Here is a 23,291-nt window from a genome sequence, read left to right on the forward strand (position 1 = left end):
AATGAGCTTTCCTGTTTTGAGTTTTGACAAACACACATACACACACTTCTCCTCTTCCCCAGTCCTGAATACATTTTCCAGATACAGTTTTATTGGTCTTAGGATACATAGTTCAGGTTTAAAAACAAATGAATAAAAAGTGTATGTGTATGATATACAGACATTCATATAATAAGATTTTAATGTATATATGCATATATTAAAATATAGAAATATAAAATATAATTTAATATGAAATATATATGTACATATACATGATTTTTGTTTGTTTCCTCTGAAGAATCTTTCCAGGACCAAAACAATTTTGAACCTATTTATCAAGCCCAACTTTATCATTAAAAAAAAAATGTTGTAATATTTATTTTTTAAACTAATTAATTAATTTGGCTGTGCCAGGTCTTAGTCGTGACATGCAAGATCTTTAGTTGTGGCACGTGGACTCTTAGCTGCATGTGAGTACGTGGGATCTAGTTCCCTGACCAGGGACTGAACCTGGGCCCCTTGTATTGGAAGTGCAGAGTCTTAGCCACTGGACCCCCAGGGAAATCCCCCAACTTTTTCATTTTAGAGTCAAGTCCAGAGAGACAGAATGACTCAACTGGGTCACCTAGTTAGTCAAAGGCAGAGCCAGAAGAGAAGCCACTGGCTAGCGTCATGGGGCCATCCCTGATTTCTAGGCTGAGTGGCATGTCCTCTCTCCCGCCGGTGCTCTGCAGGGCTCTGGGCAACGGTGGCAACAGAGCAGCTTGGTAACATCCAGGTACCAAGTACCAGGGCTGGGGGCGATCAGGGCAGAAGATGGGCAGACTGGCCTTCAGAGGGCCTGCCTGGTCACGTGGCCATTGCCTGTTTCACATCTAACTCCTCCCTAAAAGGGAGACTTGGACAACTTGGAGGTTAGTTCACCAGTGTGCAAGCCTCTGGCTCAGTACCTGGAGGAGGTGCCTCCTGTCCTCATGCTTCTTTCTTACTTCTTCAGACCGTGTTTGATAGTTTTCCAATAATCTCTGGGCCACATTTCTCAGAGCCACTGCTCCTGCTTCTCTGGAGGCTTCGAGCTAGAAACAAAAGGTCACTGTGCACGCTCTGACAGGTACAACAAGCAGGGTTAAGGACAGGGCAGTGTGATGGGCAACCAAAAGCACAGTCTGTAACCAAACCATATGCACCCTCATAGACAATGGCTGGGAGCAAAGATGCTGTTACCTGGTAAGAAGAAAACAAAATGAGAAGGCCCTATTTACTGGGGCTGTCATGAAAGTGATTAGCACTGGGCAGCCAAGCAAGAGCTAAGAACAACACCCTGCATTAAAGACCACACCCTGTAAAGTGTTCCCTGGTGCCCCATTGGCTTATACAGGAATTTGCAAGCGTTTTATCATCAGTGGCCACGACAGTACTAAAAATGTATTTCCTAAAATAGAAGCTGGAAAGATTGAAGTACTAGGGGCAATAAAGACAAAGTGTCATGAATCTTTCAAGGATTTCACCTAAGAAATAATCAAGGATGGCTACAAAGATTTACCTACTAAATCACTATAAGGCTAAACGTGCTAAGTCGCTTCAGTGGTGTCCGACTCTTTGTGACCCTATGGACTGTAGCCTGTCAGGCTCTTCTGTCCATGGGATTCTCCAGGCAAGAATACTAGAGTGGACTGCCATGGCCTCCTTCAGGGGATCGAATCCCGACTCAGGGATCGAACCCGTGTTTCTTATGTCTCCTGCACTGGCAGGTGGTTCTTTACCAGTAGCACCTGGGAAGCCCCATAAAACTGTATATAAAATAAGCCAAAAAAAGGAAACTATAAGGCACCAACAATAAATTAGCTAAACAAAACAATGAGACATTTCACTATGAGTGCACTAATTTATATGCAATTATTAATATTTAATTATTGTATATGTAAAGATTTTTAAATTTTATTGCAGTAAAAACACTTAACATGAGACTTGCCCCATTAACAGATTTTAAGTGTACAATACAGTATTAACTATAGGCACAATATTATACAGTAAATCTCTAGAATTCACTCATCTTGTACGTCTTGAAACTATACCCATTGAACTTTTGTTAAAATCATTTTAATAATAAAAATTATCTTCAAAATAAAACAGTGAGATTAAATTTATCAAGTGTAAAACTGCTTCACTAAGTTTGTGAGCACACTGTGGATTTATGGATATATGTGGATGACTGTCTGCTTTCACAGAAGCACGAATCTATCTTATTGGCTCAAAGGCTCAAAGTACAAAAGGAGAATTTCCTCCTACTGGTCACACCTTGATTTTCAACACTTCATTCTCTTTGTTCATTTCTGAGAGCTGTAGGTCTTTTCCTTTTATCCTTTCCATGAGCGGATCCAAACTGCCACCAGAGAAATCCACTGCAGAGTCAGAGCCATTTTGAATGTTTCCACAGCGCTGAAATGAACAAACAAGAAAATCACACACCTGACTTTTCTTTTACTCTACTAACTTTGGTAACAATAATTATCGCTCAGTATTACTTATGTCAATGGAGTAGTAGATGGCAACCCACCCAAAGGATTCTTGCTTGGAAAATCCCATGGGCAGAGTAGTCTGGCGGGCTACCGTCCATGGGGTCACAAAGAGTCAGACACTGCTGAGCATAGCTCAGCACATGACATATATCAAGATTCAGGTCAACAAATACATCTTTTGACTCTAAAATATCAATGAGAAATTCTAGATGAAGCAGCTGGCCTCTATATTTGCACAAATATGCATAGATTCTAATATTGAAAGGAGAGAAGAAGTACATCTTTCATGCCTTTTACATTCTCTACAGTTTCACATATACTATTAAGACCTTTGAGGAGATAGATGATATCCACAAAGCCAGTTGGTTCGTTTTTTTGTATCTCTGTTGTTTGCTGACCTTCTGTGGTTTGAGATGCCCGAGGCAGACCCATTGGAAACAGTTTATCTACATCCCCAAGAAGCTATTCCTATTGCGAATAGCTCCAACAACCTCCCCATTGTTCTAGCCAATGGCTGATACCGGAGTGGGTTCCATTTCTTCCTCCAGGGGATCTTCCCGACCCAGGGATTGAGGTGGCATCTCTTGGGTCTCCTGCATTGGCTGGCGGATTCTTTATCACTGAACCACCTAGGAAGTCCTAGGGGTTGATAACCAGCCCTCAATTTACTCAACTCACAGACAGCATATGACAGAACAGTCCCTCCTCACTTTCTGAAACCCTTTTTTGCTCATCTTCAATGGCTCCATTCTCTCCCACCTTTCCTCTTTATTCACTAGCTTCGCTTCTTCCCCTCCTGTGATGATTCCTCTTCTTCTTCTCAGTATCTAAACACTGGAAACCTCAGGACTCCATGCTTAGGTTTTCTCTCACTTCTATCCACACTCATGTGTTTGGTCATTTCCTCCAGTTTCAGAACTTTAAATACCATCCTTACTCTCCAAATCTCAACCCCATAGTCTGAGCCTTCTAGCACAGTCCTCTGCCCTTAACTCCAGAATCAGCTAACCCTAACCATCCATTAGAACCTTCACTTGGAGGTCTACAAAGCAACTCAGCAATAGTCAGAACTAAATGTTTGATCTTTCCTGTCAGTCACAACATTAATCATTTTGCCAGTTTTAGAGAACTTAAGAAAATAATTGGAAAATAATAATAATACACGTTAGTTTGGGAGATAAGGATGATAAAGACTATGTTTATGCATCATCATGTGGTACTTTCTAGTATTCTCTGCGGCTATTCTACAGAGCAGATGACACTGTCATTGATGAAGTATCTGTGGTTCAGGTGAGGTTTAACCTGGCATATCCCAGACTAGGGTAAGTGCAGAGTGCTTAAAATTATGAATAAAATGCTGGTCATGGGGGAAGGACTGTCTGATCACTCAGCCTAATGGCTCCAACTGGGTGTCAGTTGGTATGACCCAGGCGAATCTAAAAGTCTATAACTTTGTCTATCACTGTAACATGTTGCTTCCATTTATCCTAACTGGGCCAACATCTTCCCATATACTTTAGATGAGTAAGTCAAGTTTAGAATATTCAAGTAAGATCTGGCCACTCCAGTCTAATCCTACTAATGACATCTAGATATTTCATACATATGCTCGTTAACATCATTAGATACCAAAAAAAGATTTAATATTTGACATGCAAAGAATAATTTAATAATATCAAAAGTTACTTAAGTGACATCTATATGGCTTTATGTTCACTCACTGAAGGAATAAAAGCAGTACATTTGATAAATTCATTACCTTTGCATCTAGTTTGTGATTTGCACTGTTATGTCTTACTTCATCTCTAAATATTTGATTTCGGATCTTTTCCAGAGTAGTTCGAATCTAAAAGGGAAAAAAAAAATTTTTTTTCAAAGGCATTTAATCCCCCAAACATTCTTTTTCAATACGAGTTACAAGGTACCAAATTTATCTGAAAGTAGTACAAATATACTGATATCATATTTAAACAACTGCCATCAACTTAACTTACATTTATACTAATATTGTTTAGATTGCAGAAAATGAGCATTTTTGTCTTTAAAACTGTTCCTTAGGCAAACCTAAAATATAACCCAAATGAATGTTATACCATGAAGTAATTGTATTTAGTAATTAGTGTTTAATACTATTTAGTTCTATTTTTTTATATAGTCATTTCCTACTAATTTGCTATTTGGTAATGACTATAAAACAATTACTATTGGTAATCACTACAAAATAATTACTATTCAGTAATTACTACAAAATAATTACTATCCAATAATTACTACAAAATAATTACTATCTAGTAATTACTAGAGAATAACTACTATTTAGCAATTACTAGAGAATAATTACTCAGAGGAGATCGTACAAATTTATGCATGAAATATAAGCTTCATGTCTTGGTTATCTATGGAACTGCAAGACACTCAAAGATGAATTACTTGACCTGAATAAGTTACAAACTAGCTATGTCCAAATTCTTCCATCTGTTCTAAAACACATTTTATGAGAATACATACTTTTGTCAGCCATTATCACTGGATTCTGGTTAAGATTCACATTTTTAATCATGTGCAACATGTAGTGCTTGGCGATAGTTACTCTGAACTGCTTAAGAAGGTGTTCCTTGTTAGGTAAGCAAAGACAGGAACTCAGCAGGAAAGGTAAACATCTAGATGGCAACAAAGTCTCCACGCTGATGAAAGAACTACGAAATGTATGAAACCGCAGGATAGGACTTCCCTGGTGGTGCACTGGATAAGAATCCACCCGCCAATGCAGGGGACACAGCTTTGATCCCTGATCCAGGAAGATTCCACATTCCGCAGAGCAACTAAGTCCATGCTCAACAACTACTGAGCCTGAGCCCTAGAGTCCATGGGCCAGACTACTGAGCCCGCAACTACTGGAGACCCAGCGCCCCAGGGCCTGTGCTCCGCAACCAAAGAAGCCAACACAAGAAGCCCGCACAGCACAGTGGAGAGTAGCGCCCGCGCGTCCCGCATCCAGAGAAAGTCCACGCACAGCAACGGAGACCCAGAGCAGTCCAAACAAACCAACAACCACAAGGACAAAAATCCCAGGAGGAGGCAGGGGTGAACAGTAGGGGACAAACTAAATGCCGACAGGTGTTTCAAATCCTCCCTGTCCTTAACTCAGCTTTATTCCAAGTGAAGAACAGAGGCTCATACCCTCAAGAGAAACGGTTACACACTCAAGAGAAATGCACCCGTGTCTGCATGTCAGCTATCAAGGCTGTCCTTTGCCAAACTAGGTTTGTTCCTCCTCACATATTCTAGGGAGGGAGAAACAAAGCCCGCTCATTTGTAGCAGACTTTACTGTAAAAACTCATAGCGTGCTAACGTGATTTCCAGCGCCCACATACCTTTCTCACGTATTCGGTCTCTTCAATAATGTGAGCTGATGGGGACTCGTACATGGCAGAATCATCTTCCGTCTTCCCCCCCTGGGGCACTGTCGCGGTCCCCGTTACTGTTGTCATCGTGACATCCAGCTTTAGGAAAACATAAATCAGTGGGACAAAACTAATTCCTTTGATGTTATAATTCTGTGGTTGTAAACTGAACGGAGTTCTGTACTGGCACTGTAATCGAATATAGTAATACTAGAAAATATTATAAATTATTGAAATCTGCATGTATCTAAGATCCAGGAATTAACTTAATATTAAAACACCACCAGTTGAAACAATCATTGATTAGAAATTTAAAAATTAAACTGAAATGGAAAAATATGGAATTTTTCTTCTTATTCCATATTAATTAGACTATAACACCTCAAGAGTAGAGACTATGCCTTATTCATTTTCATATTCTAGCACATTGTAAGTGCTTAATAAATGTCTATGGAGCTAAAATAAGATAAAATCGTATGTATATAAAAATGCACACACACATATATATAACTTACAATAAGGGCTTCCCAGATGACACTAGTGGTAAAGAATCCACCTGCCAACGCAGGAGACGCAACAGACCTGGATTCCATCCCTGGGCCAGGGCAGTTGCCCTGAAGAAAGAAATGACAACCCACTCCAGTATTCTTGCCTGGGAAACCCTATGGACAGAGGAACCTGACTGGCTACAGTCCATGGGGTCCCAGAGTCGGACATGATTGAGAACACAGGACATGTATAACTTACAAACTTGTAAGTATATCATTTTACACGTCACAGAGACCTTTAATATTCTACATTTTATTTAACTCTCAAAAGCCTGTAAAGGCCATTTACCAAAGAACTATTTGTAATAAGAAAATATCAAGAAAAGTGCAGGTGCCCACAAAAAGAGAACTGATTAAATGAACTACCTACATCTTCTCTAGGATATATTTATTCAATGAAAAAGCATGGGGCACAAAAGGATACATTGCATCATAATCTCTCTAAGAAAGGCAAGAAGGATGGAAGGAGAAAATCTGTGATTTATAGTTTTGACCCTGAACAGTGTAATTATTTTACCTAATTACAAAATATAACTGAATTAAAAGGAAAGATATCTTCCAAAATAAAAAACAAGAAACGAATACATTTGCCTACCAAATCGGTGGCATATCCACATGAACTATTTGAAATCACACACATATGCTCATACAGTCATGTCCAACTCTTTGCAACCCCATGGACTATAGCCCACCAGCCTCCTCTGTCCATGGCATTTCCCAGGGAAGAATACTGAAGTGGGTTGCCATTTCCTACTCCAGGGGATCTTCCCGACCCAGGGATCGAACCCGAGTCTCTGGAGTCTCTTGCATTGGCACGTGGATTCTTTACCACTGAGTCACCTGAGAATCCTGGGACTGATTTTTCCAGGTGTGCTATGTCCTAAGAACAAAAAGAATCACAAAGCAATCTTAAACTGTACTCATTAATAACACTGTTAGTGGAAACATTGCTATTGCTATTTTGAAACTATTATATGTGTGTGTGTGCATGCATGTGAGTCACCCACATGACAGAAAATGTAGAATGAAGAAGTCACTGTCTTAATGTCTTAAGAGCCAAGATTTTTATCATTAAAAAAAAAATTCTAAATTAGAACCAAGAATGTTCTGTAAAAATCTTATAATCCAAACTGAAACCATGAGTATAAAATATTTATCTTCATTTAAAAATGTATATTCTAAGTCTATCCACTGAAAATTTAGAAAGAGAAGCAATTAACACTCCCAGTGCTCAGATTGTGTTATTAGTACACCATTTTCTATGAATAAAAAAATGTAACCAGGGCTTCTTGACTGATTTAGACCTGAGGCAAGAAGTGCAGAAGGTGAGACTGAGACATCTTGTCATATCAGAAAGTGGAAAAGTGATCACCTACTACTTGCATAAGACACAAAGAGCCAATCTGAAGAGGAATGACTGTGACTGAGTAAAACATATCAAAAATTTTTTAATTCTTGAAATTTTGTTAACAAAAGAAAAACCACCACTATGACCAACAATCCTCAAACTCACCAGAGACAGGCCACCATTATACTAAAAAGTATCCCAGAAAAGAGAGCAAGAGGGAATGCAAACAGACATTTATTTTGCCTTTATGATACGAATTTACCCTGTATCTCTTGGTAACCATATCAGTTCAGTTCAGTCACTCAGTCGTGTCCGACTCTTTGTGACCCCATGAATTGCAGCATGCCAGGCCTCCCTGTCCATCACCAACTTCCGGAGTTCACTCAAACTCACATCCATTGAGTCGGTGATGCCATCTCATCCTCTGTCATCCCCTTCTCCTCCTGCCCCCAATCCCTCCCAGCATCAGAGTCTTTTCCAATGAGTCAACTCTTCACATGAGGTGGCCAAAGTACTGGAGTTTCAACTTTAGCATCAGTCCTTCCAAAGAACACCCAGGACTGATCTCCTTTAGAATGGACTGGTTGAATCTCCTTGCAGTCCAAGGGACTCTCAAGAGTCTTCTCCAACACCACACTTCAAAAGCATCAATTCTTCGGCACTCAGCTTTCTTCACAGTCCAACTCTCACATCCATACATGGCCACTGAAAAAACCATAAACTTAACTAGACGGACCTTTGTTGGCAAAGTAATGTCTCTGCTTTTGAATATGTTATCTAGGTTGGTCATAACTTTCCTTCCAAGGAGTAAGCGTCTTTTAATTTCATGGCTGCAGTCACCATCTGCTGTGATTTTGGAGCCCCCAAAAATAAAGTCTGACACTGTTTCCACTGTTTCCCCATCTATTTCCCATGAAGTAATGGGACCAGATGCCATGATCTTCGTTTTCTGAATGTTGAGCTTTAAGCCAACTTTTTCACTCTCCTCTTTCACTTTCATCAAGAAGCTTTTGAGTTCCTCTTCACTTTCTGCCATGAGGGTGGTGTCATCTGCATATCTGAGGTTCTTGATATTTCTCCCGGCAATCTTGATTCCAGCTTGTGCTTCTTCCAGCCCAGCGTTTCTCATGATGTACTCTGCAAAGACGTTAGTTAAGCAGGGTGACAATATACAGCCTTGACGTGCTCCTTTTCCTATTTGGAACCAGTCTGCTGTTCCATGGCCAGATATAGTTGATTCTGAAAATTGTGCTAAAGAATTCCTACCAATAAATCCAAAAGGACTAACAGAATTAGAAAACCTACTTTTTGCAACCCGTTATGAAGTGATAGATGCTAAGCAACAGTCATCAACCTGTGCTAAAAACACTAGGCAAGAGGTTGATGAAGAATGCATCAACCCCAGGGACTCCACTAATCAACTGTAACAGAAAAGTGGAAAAGAGACAGCCAGACATTGTGCTCTCTAGATGTGCTACAATCACAAGTAGAAGCACCACCTGTGAGGTGTCAAGTCCTCTATCTACCAGTGGGAAATATCTGAAAAAGAAGAGACCGTTCAGTGACTACAAGGGTGAAGGTTGCCAACAGCCAAATCCAGATCACATAAAATTCTATAAGACATATTATTATTCCTTCCACAAAATAATTATATGAAGAAAGATGAGAAGAGAAATTTTCATAAATTTTGCATTTTAAGAAACATATGACTAGATCCAATACATGAATCTTTGTGTGAGTGCGTGCGTGCTCAGTTACTCAGTTGTGTTCAACTCTTTGTGACCCCATGGACTTCAGCCTGCCAGGCTCCCCTGTCCAGGGAATTTCCCAGGCAGGAATACTGGAGTAAGTTGTCATTTCTACTCCAAGGAATCTTTCCAACCCAGGGATCCAAGCCACGAATTTGGCGTCTCCTGCATTGGCAGGTGAACTCTTTACCACAGAGCCACCTGTGAAACCCCAGGTCTTCTTTGACTCCTGATTAAAATAAACCAGTTATATAGACATTTTTTTAAAAAACACTAGGGGAATTTTAACACTGACTGGATAACAGATGCTGTTAAAGAATTAATGCAATTTTTGCAAAGCATTATTTGCAATTCTTGTCATTTTAGGTGTGATACTGGAATTATGATATTCCTTTAAAAGATCTTATCTGTTGGTCATACATACTGAAATACTTGAAGGTGAAATAATATTACACTTGGAATTTTAAAGAGAATATTTTACTCTAGTATTTAAAGGGAGGGAAAAATGGGGTGAGATAAAGATGAAAGAAGTTTGATTAAAAATGCAATGAATTGTACAGTGGGATTTCTATAGTTCTCTACCATTGTGCTCCTACTTGAAATTTTCATAATTAATAGTAAAGAGCTAAAAAAATGAGATAAAAGGCCAGTGAAGTAGTATTATTAATTTCATATTACTAATAAAGAAATTAAGATTCTTACAGGTGATATTAACTTACCCAAGATCACAGTAAAACTAACACAGCTGAAATTCAAACCTTTGTCTTTTGGACACCAAGATCAAGAGTCTTTCTATCACATTAAGGCCAGATTCCCTGGTGAGAAAAAAATTAAAATTTAGCAATGACCCATGCTGTTAAAACCCACATAGAATTTTAATATTTGCTAGCATCAATTTAGAACTAAATAGCTTCTGTGGATGATTCAAAGTCCTGCATTTATCCTTTAATCTTCAATGAAATTAACAGAGTATGCCAAGAATTTTCCATTTTATGTTAAATCCTCTTAGACAGCCACTGTGGCTTCTATTTGTTTCAGGGGAACTTGATTTGGCTGTAGCAGCTCTGCAAAGTCTGCTTTTTATTTCCAGAATCTGAGCAGAACTACGTCTGTTATTTGGTCCTCTGAAGTCTCTTCCGGGATTAAGTTCTTAGCCTAAAACAACATTTTAATGGTGGAAGTAAAAGAAATGCCCATAGAGACAATAAACAATGTGTCTGGAAATGAGAGAGGAGTGGTCAGGCTGGCGTGGTGGTTATCCATTCACGGCCAGGATCCCAGGCTGCCTTCTTCCCACCTGTTAGGACAGTCTATGAATGGTCCTTACATCTTTTAATGATTCCAAAAAAATTCAAAAGAAAAATAACATTTCATGACACAGAAAATTATATGAAGTTCAAATTTAGTGTCCACAAATGAAGCTGTAGTCTAAAATAACTATGGCCAAGCACTTATGTGTCGTTACGCTGCTTTTGCACCATAACAGCTCTGCTGAGTAGATTCGAGGCAGAAAATACATGGCAAACACTGTCTAAGATCCTGACTATCTATTTGGTCCTTTACGGGGAAGTGTTTGCGCTCCCATGGGGTAAAGAATGGCAGCAGATGGGAGCAAAAGAAGGAGGCAAATAGAGGCAGACAAAGCCTCGGTCTGAGTTTTTCGTTGCTGTTTTTCTTCAGTTCAGTCTCCCTTGTTCTACCCTCCCATTTTGGTGATTTCCCTTCTCTTTTCTTTTCAGTGGTTATACACTGTGAACATTACCAAGTGATAAGGGACATTACATCATAGGAATTAGTCACTCTTTAGAATGAACCTCACTGCATTCTGTCTTTTATAATTTGAAAATCACATCAAGCCTCTCATTATATATCCTAAAATATATTCTCTTACCTGCCTTTTATTCTTAATATCAAAAAAATTCTGCTTCACGAATGAACTTATTTATGACTTTGCACAGCACACACGAAATAGAAATGACTCATAGACACAGAAAACAAACCTCTGGTTACCAAAAGAGACAGTTGTGGGGATGGGAGGTGGTAGATAAATTCGGAGTTTGGGATTAGCATACACACTACTGGGGCATTGCTCGTGGCTCAGAGGGTAAAGCGTCTGCCTGCAACGCGGGAGACCTGGGTTCAATCCCAGGTCGGGAAGAGCCCCTGGAGAAGGAAATGGCAACCCACTCCAGACCTCGTGCCTGGAAAATTCCATGGATGGAGGTGCCTGCTAGGCTATACGGTTCATGGGATCGCAAAGAGTTGCAACACAACTGAGCAACCTCGCTTCTCATGAATACACTCTACTATGTATAAAAAGATAAACAAAGACCTATGTGTGGCGCAGGGGCTGTACTCAACATCTGATGGTGGTCTGGAAAAGAGTCTGAAAAGAATAGGTATACGTATGTGTGTGTCTATATATGAAGAATATGTATGTGTATATATATATATATATAGAGAGAGAGAGAGAGAGAGAGAGAGAGAGGCAAGAGAACTTTTTTACCACTGCGCTACCCCTGGAGAAGGAAATGGCAACTCATCCCAGTATTCTTGCCTGGAAAATTCCCTGGACAGAGGATCTTGGCAGGCTATAGTCCATGGGGTGGCAAAGAGTTTGATGTGACCAAGAACACACATGCACACATATATATGTATACCTGAATCACTTTGCCATATACTTGAAACTAACACAACATTGTAAATTAACTATACTCCAAAAAAAAAAAAATTCTGCTCTACTGATACTTCTCAAAACATCCTACTTCCTCTTCTCACTGGTTGGGTCATCTTAAACAAGTTTCATAAAACCTTAACCTCAACTTACATATCTGTAAAATAGGGGTGATAACCCCGAGAGTTGTAAAAATGAGCGATTTTTAAAATCTCCGGTTGTAGAAGGCACTCAAGGGACAGTAACTGCTAACACCGTTGCTTCGATGATTTTATCTTATGAAGGACCACAGAAAACAAGCAGTCCATAAGACAGGGGGTAAGTCATGCCTGTCTGGTTGCAAAGTTTACATGCATCTCTATTTGTATGAAATCAAACCCCATCTTTCTCTTGGTTCAGGAAGCGTCCACGGCCACAGTCCTTCGTTTGTATAAAGAAACCCAAGAGGAACTTGAGCCAGCAAAGTGCAAATTGCCATGTGGCATTACCGTCCAGGGGAAAATCCATCTTAGCATTTTATTTCTGCCAGAAGTAGATTAGGCAGATAAAATTTTCAAAATAAAACACAATCAGTTAATTAAAGTGAGAAAAGAATTTTATTTGTTTTATGCTAGAGTGGACTGAAGACAGCTTACGAGTGGCATCAGGCCAAGAGGTATTATTTCCTAGATCTGGGCTTTTCAAACAGGGCTCCCAAGGGAAGGGGCGGTGCTGGGCAGACAGGGCTTTGCTGTCTGGACTCAAACCAAAGCAGTTCTGCTTTGTTCTGTCTCACACTGAATTTTTCCATGAGACTTTCCGTGGAGAAAGAATTTTCTACAACTAAAAGACCTGAAGGCAGACTGCCCAGTTTCATGGCCTGGCATGACTCTGCCAGTCAGTAGCTGTGTGACCTTGAGCAATTCCTTAACCTCTCTGTGCCTCAGTGTCTTTATCAGTAAAATTCAGATAATATTATTATTAATGATTAATGACAGTATAAATAACAAATAACATGGGGTTGTTTGTGAGTTAACATTTGCCAAGCAGGGGTAATAGAGTTTGTTGTTCAGTCGCTCAGTCGTGTCCAACTCTTTGGGACCTCATGAACAGTAGCACCCCAGGCTTCCCTGTCCTTCACCATCTCCCAGTGTTTGCTCAAACTCATGTCCATTGAGTCGGTGATACCATCCAACCATCTCATCCTCTGTCGCCCCCTTCTCCTGCCCTCAATCTCTCCCATCATCAGGCTCTTTGCATCAGGTGGCCAAAGTATCAGAGCTTCAGCTTCAGCATCAGTCCTTCCAGTGAATATTCAGGACTGATAGCGCCTGGCACATAAAAAAATGACTTGTACATGTTTGTCAAGTAAGTAAATAAAATAAAGCCATTTTCCACAATTACTGCTGACAAGTATTCTGAATGGTAGAAAAGAAGCCACTAATACTTTAAACAGTTTGCAGATCGAGCTGGGCTGCAGAGGAAAATCGAAATTTTAAGACCAGTAAATCCATAGTATTGATTCTTTCTTGATAACGCATCAATGATTTGTCAGTATCCCCAGCTGATTATGCTAACATACAATGAATAGTTTACTATTTACAAAGCAATTCACACACATTTTTCAAATTATAATCCATGTGACAAACCAACACATCACTGAGTGCCCAGGATTATGTAACTAAACCTACTTCTCTGATTAATGACATACAAATGGCTCAGCTATTATACAATAAACACATATAAGGCACTGTGTAGGCTGAATTTTGTCCTCCCTTCCATTTATATGTTGAAGCCATGATACCCTGTACTTCAGAATGTGACCTTACTTGGAAATAGAATCCTTGCAAACCTGAGTCTTCCTGGTGGGGCTAGTGATAAAGAATCCACCTGTCAACACAGGAAATGCAAGAGATGCCAGTTCGATCCTTGGGTTGGGAAGATCCTCTGGAGGAGGAAATGGCAACCTGCTCCAATATTTCTGCCTGGAAAATTCCATGGACAGAAGAGCCTGGTGAGCTACAGTCCGTGGAGTCGAAAAAGAGTCGGACACAATGAGCACTCATCATTTTGCAAACATACTTAGGTGCTCTGTGATGACCTAAAGGGGTGGGATGGTGGAAGAGGAGAGAGGCTCAAGAGGGAGGGGATACATGTATAATTACGGCTGATTCAAGTTCTTGTATGGCAGAAACAAACATAGTAAAAAATAAATTAGAAAAATAAATAAATAAAAGAACAAAAGAAAGATAAGGTCATAGTAGAGTGAAAGTGAAAGTCGCTCAGTCGTGTCCAACTCTTTGCGACCCCGTGGACTGTATAGTCCATGGAATTTTCCAGGCAAGAATACTGGAGTGGGTAGCCTTTCCCTTCTCCAGGGGACCTTCTGAACCTAGGGATCGAACCCAGGTCTCCCACATTGCAGGCGGATTCTTTACCAGGGAGCCAGAGTGAGGTGGACCCTAATCCAATCTGATGTCTTTATAAATGGGGGAAATTGGGGCCCAAATGCACACAAGGAAAAGTCCATGTTCAGCTGAAGGCAGAGACCAAGGTGATGTTTCGACATGATAAGGAATACCAAATATTGCCAGAAAACCACTAGTAGCTGGAGGAGAAGCAGGGGACAGATTCTTCTTTACAATTTTCAGAAGGAAACAACCCTGCCAACACCTTGATCTTTGATCTTGAACTTCCAGCCTCTGGAACTGAGAGACGAGAAAGTACTATGCTTAAGCCACTCTGCGGTACTTTATTTTAGCAACCTTAGAAAATGAATACAGGAACTGTCTACAGACTAGAGATTTTAACAAAGGAGTGTCCTTCCTTTATTTAACCCTTGATTCATTCATTCATGTATTAAATATTTATTGAATACAGCAGTTTTAGAAATTTGTAGCTGCAGAACCAGGTCCAGGACCCTGCTTTCAAGGGACTCTCAGTACAGAAGGGGAGACAGACACGAAACAAAGCAGCTACACAGAAGACATAGTCAGAGGTGGTGTCATGAAGAAGCGTAGAACAGGGTAAAGGATAAAAAGCGGGGTTGCTTCGGATGGACGGAGAGAGACAGCCAACCTGAAGAGGTGGCATTTAAGCAAAAGACTTGAATAAAGGAGGTGAAGCCATGTGGCCATCTGGGAGAAGAGGATTCCAGGCTAACGGTGAGCAAGATTCCAGACTGGAACTTGCATGAAGTCCTGTTCTAAGAACAAGGTACAAAGGGTCACCTATCATTTTTTTTTTTTTTTTTTCTTTTTCTTTAAATGGGTAGGGAAAAAAATTTTTTTTAATAGACTGAAACATAAGACTTTCAATTTGCCTAAGGAGTCTTCTCCTTAGCCCACTTAAAACAGGTCTTATCGTGCCCAGTCATGTCCAATTCTTTGCATCCCCATGAAATGTAACCCGCTAGGCTCTCCTGTCTATGGGATTTCCCAGGCAAGAATACTGGAGTGGGTCACCATGCCATCCTCCAGGGGAACTTCCCGACCCAGGGATAGAACCCGTGTCTCCCACACTGAAAGCTGATTCTTTACCTGCTGAGCCCTCTGGGAAGCCATAGACTATTGTAAACAGTGCTGCAAGGAACACTGGGGTGCATGGACGGGAGAGGAGTTTGGGGGAGAATGGATACAGGTGTGAGTACGGCTGAGTCGCTCTGCTGTGCACATCACTGTTAGTCAGCTATACTCCAATATAATATCAAATGTGAAAAGCAAACAAAAACAGGTCTAGCCCTGGCTGGTGAGGCTCCCTGAGGGCTGACGGCAGGGACAGTGATGTCTGGGGTGCTGTCAGGTGCCACAGGGCATATGCAACTGAGTCTAGGACCCCCGGTGGAAGGGGCACTTGGTTAAGAGCAGCTGACCACACTGTGGCATTCTCGACTCACTTCCGTGAGTGCTGACACCCGCAGCAGCACGGCGGGTGCCCAGCTTGACTCTCCCTCCCAGGTATGTGGGGTCACCCTCTGCAGGAGCCTCTGCAGGGAAGACCTCTTCCTTCCTCGTCACTCCCTGGTGCTGGAGCGCGTGTACAACTCCTAGACTCCGTCAGTCAGCTGAGTGCTCCCGCCCGGAAAGGTCATCAAAGGATTGGCCCTCCGGCTTGTTGTGCTAGAGGCAGTGACAATCCCCTTCTTGCTCTGGGGAGGAGGGACTCTGGCACAGAGCAGTGCTTTAGATCCAGCAGCAGGAACACCTGGTACCTAGCGCCCAGTGGCAATGCCCAGAGGATTGTATCCCCGCCCGTTACTGATCTTGGCCGGGGTACCAGCACTGGACTCTCCCATTTCCATATCTAGTTTTCCCATCAATTCTGGATGCCGAGTTTACTTCCAGTAAATTCCTTTCCTGTGCCTTCCCAGGTGGCTCAGTGGTAAAGAATCCACCTGCCAATACAGGAGACACGGATTCAATCCCTGGGTGGGGAAGATCCCCTGGAGAAGAGAATGGCTACCCTCTCTAGTATTCTTGACTGGAGAATCCCATGAACAAAGGAGCCTGGAGGGCTACAGTCCATGGGGTCACAAAGAGTAGGACACAATTGAGTAACTGAGCACGCTCATGCACAAATTCCTTTCCTACCTAGGTGAGCCAGACTCAGTGCTTAGGAAGCGAGAGCCCTGCTTTGGCACACTGTCTGAGTTTTCAGCTTCTCAGTTCTGAGCTAACAATATTGACAATTGTCTCAGCATTCTTAGTCACTATGATAGAGAGCTTAGATATTAGAAACTGAGAGAGTTAAGTTACAATAAGACGGTACAAAGGTAATGAGGTTATATGAGGGGAAAGTAAAACTAACGTGTCTCCCGACCCTGGAAGAGACTGGCCGTGCCCCGAATACTGAACAGCACACCTGTTCTGCAGTGACATTACACAGCACAATGGTGACATCCAGTGTCAGCTGGCTAAACCTCAGGTGACCATGCAGTTTACCTGAAAATGATGCGCAGTGCATCAAAAGACATGCATGTCAGCACTGAGCCCAAGCCACAGCAATGCTGTTTGCAAGCAATAATCTAAGATTTTTAAAGTAGAATTAATTTCTATTCATTTCTAAATGCTACTCATTTGTAAACACACGTTTATATCATAGCCAGTGCTATAGAAAGCTCTTAGATATGTAACAAAGGCAAATTCAATAGGGGGATAAAAGGATTGAAATACTTTAGAAACACGATAGAAACATGATAGAAAATATATACTTTTGACAGAGCACTGTGCCATTTGCCCAGGAATTATTTCCCATGCATTGTCAAAATTAATCATCAAAGCACAGTGTGCAATAATTGTGACCTCTATACTTATATCTATCTGTATGTATGTATAAGGCTGCCAAGTCACAGAGAAGTGATGTGTTTTTCAAAATCATAAGTTAATCTCATCACCTGAACCCAGAAAGTTATTTTTTCAATTCTTTATCACCATTTATTGAAATTATTCTTTTTTACACATGGAATTACACTTTTATCTTTGTCAAAAATCAAGTGGTTTGGAAATCTTCACTTGATTTTGTGTTTGGAGAACATTTCTGGATTCTCTTCTAATCTATTTTGATGTCTGTTCTTTTCATATTTTTTAATTTAATTTGGATTTTATATCGGAGTATAGTTGATTTGCAATGGTTGTGCTCATTTCATGTGTACAGCACCGTTATTCACTTATACATATACATGGATCTATTCCTTTTGAGTATTTTCCCATATAGTTTATGACAGAGAATTGACTAGAGTTCCTTGTGCTGTACAGTAGGTCTCTGTTGATAATCTATTTTATGTATAGTAAGTAGTGTGTATCTGTTAATCCCAAACCCCTCCTTGGAAAAGTTTTAATCTCCCTTAGGCTTTAGCTTCCTCAACTGAAAAACCCAAATGAAGCTGTTAACTTCCTCACAGAGTTGCTGCTAAGTCGTTCAGTCATGTCCGACTCTTTGCAACCCCTTGGACCGTAGCCCACCAGGCTCCTCTGTCCGTGGGATTTCCCAGGCAAGAGCACTGGAGTGGGTTGCCTTTCCCTTCTCCAGGGGATCTTCCCGACCCCTGCATCTCCTCCTGCGTCTCCTGCATGGCAGGTGGATTCCTTATTGCTGGAGCCATTGAGTTATACGATGATTAAATAGGATAATGCAGAAAAAGTGCTTAATGGGGTATCTGACTACAATCCACATTATATTCAGAGAATATTAAATAATTGTGTTTAGGCTCACAGCTTATAATGGACATTTGCTTAGAGCATCATCTCAAAGTATCAAGGCCTAAACCCAGTTGCCCCCTTTCTATTCCCACCCCCCAGCCCCATCAGTCAGTTACACCTGCTACTCTGACCTTCTCAGCTAACGATCTATTTTAAAGCCACTTATGACTCATCAGTGAAAGAATATGAAAAGAACTAGTTGTCATTGATATATATCTCAGTCATTTGCAACATTGATAAGAAAGGTGCCCTTTTGGAAAATTTATTCTGTGGCTTCCTGAAATATTTTAAGAATAAAAGGCTCAGGGATTTACAAAATAGCTATAGCTTCCCAAACTGGTCTTGGGATATCTGAGCTTCAACATCATCTACATCATTTTAAAAATTATCCAGAGAAGGAGGGAAAGACAGACAATCCCACTTGTGGGTGAGGACGGGGAGAAGCAGCAACTCCTGGGTGTTGCTGGTGGGAAAGCCAAACTCACAGGCATAGGAGACATCAACACTTAGGCAGCTTCCTATAAAGTTAAGCACAGAGTGTACAACCCAGCAGTCCCTCTCCTAGGGGATTTTGTATGTCCATAAAACACATTTATAGTGGCCAAAGTCTGGGAAAAATTGAAATATTCATTAACAGGTGAATCCTATTCATCAATACAAAAGAAGGATCAACTGGTATGATGTGAAGAGCTGACTCATTGGGAAAGACCCTGATGCTGGGAAAGGTTGAAGGAAGGGGGAGAAGGGGCGACAGAGGATGAGATGGTTGGATGGCATCACCGACTCAACAGACATGAGTTTGAGCAAGCTCCGGGAGACGGTGAAGGACAGGGAAGCCTGGTGTGCTGCGGTCCATGGGGTCGCAAAGAGCTGGATACAAGTGAGCAACTGAACAACACTGATACAATATAGATGAATCTCAGATGCATTATGCTGACTGAAAACAGCCATTTTCCAAAGGCTACATATTCCATAGTTCCATTTATATGATATTCTAGAAAATTTGAAACTATAGGGTCAGAAAACTGAACTGAGGATTAAGAGTGGGGAAGGGATTGACTTGGAGAAGGCTATGGCACCCCACTCCAGTACTCTTGCCTGGAAAATCCCATGGACGGAGGAGCCTGGTAGGCTGCAGTCCATCGGGTCGCGAAGAGTCGGACACGACTGAGTGACTTCACTTTCACGCATTGGAGGAGGAAATGGCAACCCATTCCAGTGTTCTTGCCTGGAGAATCCCAGGGACGGGGGAGCCTGGTGGGCTGCCGTCTATGGGGTCGCACAGAGTCGGACACAACTGAAGCGACTCAGCAGCAGCAGCAGCAGCAGCAGCAGGGATTGACTACAAAAGAGACACTTGGGACTATTTTAGGGGACTAGGGAGTGATGATGAAACTGTTCTCCATCTTGATGATGATGGTGGTTCCATGACTCAGAACTCTATACTAAAAAAGATGGATGTATATACTTTTATTTTCTAAATAGAAATTAAACAGTACCGTAGTAAAAGCTAAGTACAGTGGAGATTTCAAAATACAATTAACTGCAAGCTACAATTAACTAAATATATTTCCTAATTCAAACTGTTGAGCCCTCCAAAAGTGTAAGTGGCAAAAAAAAAAAAAAAAAAAGCGATGGAGTCAGAATTGTTAAAAAGCAAGTAACTGAGTTGCTGACAGGCAGGTAAAGCTATTGCTCTTACAAGAATAGTCCATGGAGCCTGACATTCAATAAGGTGACAAAAACAAGGGAAATCTTAAACATCTTATGAAGGTTAATCACAATTATTGCTTACTGAGGTGGAAAAGTAGGAAGAAGTATATAAAAATATATAAGAAATATACAAGAAAACTTGCAACAAGATCTAAATCTAATTCTGAAATAGAACTCCTTATTTCACCTACCCATTCTTTTTTTTTTTTTTTTTGCAATTTTTTCTTAATTGAAGTACAGTTGCTTTACAATGTTATAGCTATCTGTTTCAAACATGCTAGTGTATAGATGTCAATCCCATTCTCCCAGTTCATCTCAGCCTCGCCTTCCCCTCATCCCACTGTCCATGCATCAGTTCTCTATGTCTGCATCTCTGTTCCCGCCCTATAAATAGGCTCATGTGTACCATTTTTCTAGATTCCACATGTACGCATTAATATACAATTATAAAGTTTGTTTTTCTCTTTCTCACTTATTATGCTTCACTCTGTATGACAGACTCTAGGTCCATCAGTGTCTCTACAGCTGACCATCCCCTTTCCGAGCATCTGCTAGATGCATGTTTCCCTTCTTCATAGAGAACAAGAGCACGTGGACGACTGGGGCGGTGACAACAAGGTCTGTGAAGGTTGCCCGCCCCCCCCCCCCCCAACCGAGGCAGTGGGGACCCTGTGCTCCCTGCCCCCTCCACCCTCCCCCTGCAGCCCTGTACCAGGAAGAGGTCAGACTGATTTCAGCATCCTACCCAAACCAAGGGGATAACAGAAAGATACAAGGGCAAGAAGCAACTCCTGGTTCTGGATGAAACCAATCTCCTTATATCAAATCCCATGAACATGAGTGATGAGTGAGTGAATTCCCCAAAATAATTAGGAGAAGCTTATAGCTCAATGCTGAGCAAGCCTTCTTCCTGTTGGTGAACAGACACGACAGGGGGAACATGTATGTCCACTTCGCTTTCCAGCAAGTGAAAAAGATGAAGATGGATTCCTATAATTGGCATTTCACTCTCAGGAGACATTTGAAATGAAATGACCGGTTTTAAGACTAGAAAATGAAACTGTTCTGGAAAATTTTAAATCAATACCAAGTTAAAAAAAGACTTACCAACAGAGACGTATCAACTCATCCGACCACAGATCAGTAAAACAGCAGTGGTCTGAGCCAGGAGTTCTGGCAAGTTGTTTTGATAGGAGCAGACAAACTGAGCTCCAAATGAACATACCTAGCTTTGGAAAACTGTACTATTCAACTTAGACTACTTTAGTTTCAAACATAAAATTCTTTGCACTCCACGTTATCAATAAAATAGACCTTCAAGTTATCTGAATGCTTTTTTTTCCCCCAAAGGAACTTGCAATTTCAGCAGTAACTTACAGGCATTCAGAGACAGTGTCTTCTCTTTTACTGCACAGAATTGGCCAACATTTTATAGAAGAGTTTCCACTCAACTGGAGAAATCTCCCTAAGAGGATCTTTAAGCATAAGTTGTCAAATGTAAACCACATAAAAATGCATTTGCCAAATGAATTGACACAAAACAGGGTGAATGGGGGTATAGAAGAAAACATCTCTAAATGAATGCCTAAGAAAGGTATATACCAAAATGCTTTTGTAGTGTTAGAGAGTTCTTTGTTCACAGAAAACATCACTATTTAATAGGAACCTGGAATAATTTATCATTTGGTCTAGCTCCTCTAAATGCCCCAGAGGAAAAAAAGAGTGGCATTTCTTCTGTTTTAGATTTTAAGAGTTCAAACTAGTACCTGATTCGGTAAGTCAACACCCGTTGCAGCAGTTTCACCCTTTAGCACAGTGATAGAAACGACAGAATAATAAAATGAAAAGCATGCAAATTCAGATGCACTCCCTTCTACTTTTTGGCTTACGGCTACAGACGACTCTTGCTTTATGTTAAGTGTGCCACTAAAATATGTTATTAAGAGGGGCTCATATTTTTAAGAGTAGTTCAGTTATCACTGTTGGATCAAACATGCATCAAAATTCCCCCATTTAAATGCATATTATTTGCAAAGAAAACACACAAAGGAGATGTATGTGTGTGTTTAGTCACTCAGTCGTGTCCAACTCTTTGAGACCCCATGGGCTGTAGCCCGCCAGGCTCCTATGCCCATGGAACTTTCCAGGCAAGAATACTGGAGTGGGTTGCCATTCCCTCCTCCAGGGGATCTTCCCAACCCAAGGATCGGACCCAGGTTTCCCACATTGCAGGTGGATTCTTTACCATCTGAGCCATCAGGGAAGCCCGGCCTCTTTCCAAATGTTAATATTATGAGTTAGTGTCTTCCAAGTCCAACCTAGAATATGAAATGACTGATGCTTTCTGCTACTGGCTTGGGATTTACTATTTTCATGGAGTATCACAGAAAGATCACAGTTATGACATTTGGTAAGTATCAGTATTCCATATCAGAAATATATTTTTTTCATAAATATAAATAAGTGTTTGGCTCCTATCAGTCATTTTCAAATTATGGAAGTTGGACCAAAATATCTGTCTTACCACTTCAATTACAGCAACATCCATCAAGGTAAGCAAAAGGTGGCATAGCCATCCAATGGAAGGAACATTAGTAGCAATAAAAAGGAACCACCATGCTACAACCTGAATGCACCTCAAAAACATTATTCCAGGTGAAAGAAGTCGGATGCTGAATACCATATATTCTATTATCTCATCAAGCGAAATGCCCAGAAAAGTCAAATCTAAAGAGACAGAAAACAGATCAGTGCCTGCCTGGGTCCGAGGGTGAGAATGGGAGTGCTACAAATGGGCACTGGAGACTTTGGGAGGGGGGTGGGGATGAAAATGTTCTAAAATTGGATTGTGATCATGGTTGCGTAACTCAATAAGTTTACTAAAAATCACTAAATTGTACAGTGTGATGTATTGGATAGTTTACAAATTATATCTCCAACAGAGCTGATTTTAAAATAAATAGCCAAAAAAAAAAAAAAGGCAAGAATGTCTTACATAAAGTCATTTTTTTCCTCTGAGGTTAAAAAATAATTGTAGTCATGTTTTTTTAAATTTATAGGAAAAAAAATAACTTGATGGATACAATTTTCTCAATTTAAAATTTTCAACCCCTAAATTATTGGCATCTACTTACTACTACTACAAATTTAGATTTTATTGAATTTGCATGAAATTGAT

The 23,291-nt window shown here is 40.7% G+C and overlaps 1 protein-coding gene across 3 annotated transcripts in view; it reads right to left on the bottom strand.

Annotated features, from left to right (window-relative positions):
• The window catches only part of CCDC68 (coiled-coil domain containing 68), a 58,709-nt gene that overhangs the window by 32,832 nt on the left and 2,586 nt on the right, over window positions 1-23,291 (bottom strand). Inside the window, exons 2-6 of one of the 3 annotated variants that reach the window (XM_027525953.1) lie at window positions 10,270-10,365; window positions 5,877-6,001; window positions 4,261-4,347; window positions 2,281-2,421; window positions 933-1,058 (exon numbers count right to left, since the gene is read on the bottom strand). In XM_027525953.1, the coding sequence (XP_027381754.1) occupies window positions 933-1,058; window positions 2,281-2,421; window positions 4,261-4,347; window positions 5,877-5,993 (471 nt within the window). In that variant the 5' untranslated portion in view covers window positions 5,994-6,001; window positions 10,270-10,365. Of the gene's footprint in view, window positions 1-932; window positions 1,059-2,280; window positions 2,422-4,260; window positions 4,348-5,876; window positions 6,006-10,269; window positions 10,366-23,291 lie in introns of all 3 variants that reach the window. The other 2 variants (XM_027525952.1, XM_027525954.1) reach the window with 2 other exon arrangements.

The sequence above is a fragment of the Bos indicus x Bos taurus genome, chromosome 24 (genome assembly GCF_003369695.1).
Source record: "Bos indicus x Bos taurus breed Angus x Brahman F1 hybrid chromosome 24, Bos_hybrid_MaternalHap_v2.0, whole genome shotgun sequence".
Lineage (NCBI taxonomy): Eukaryota > Metazoa > Chordata > Mammalia > Artiodactyla > Bovidae > Bos > Bos indicus x Bos taurus.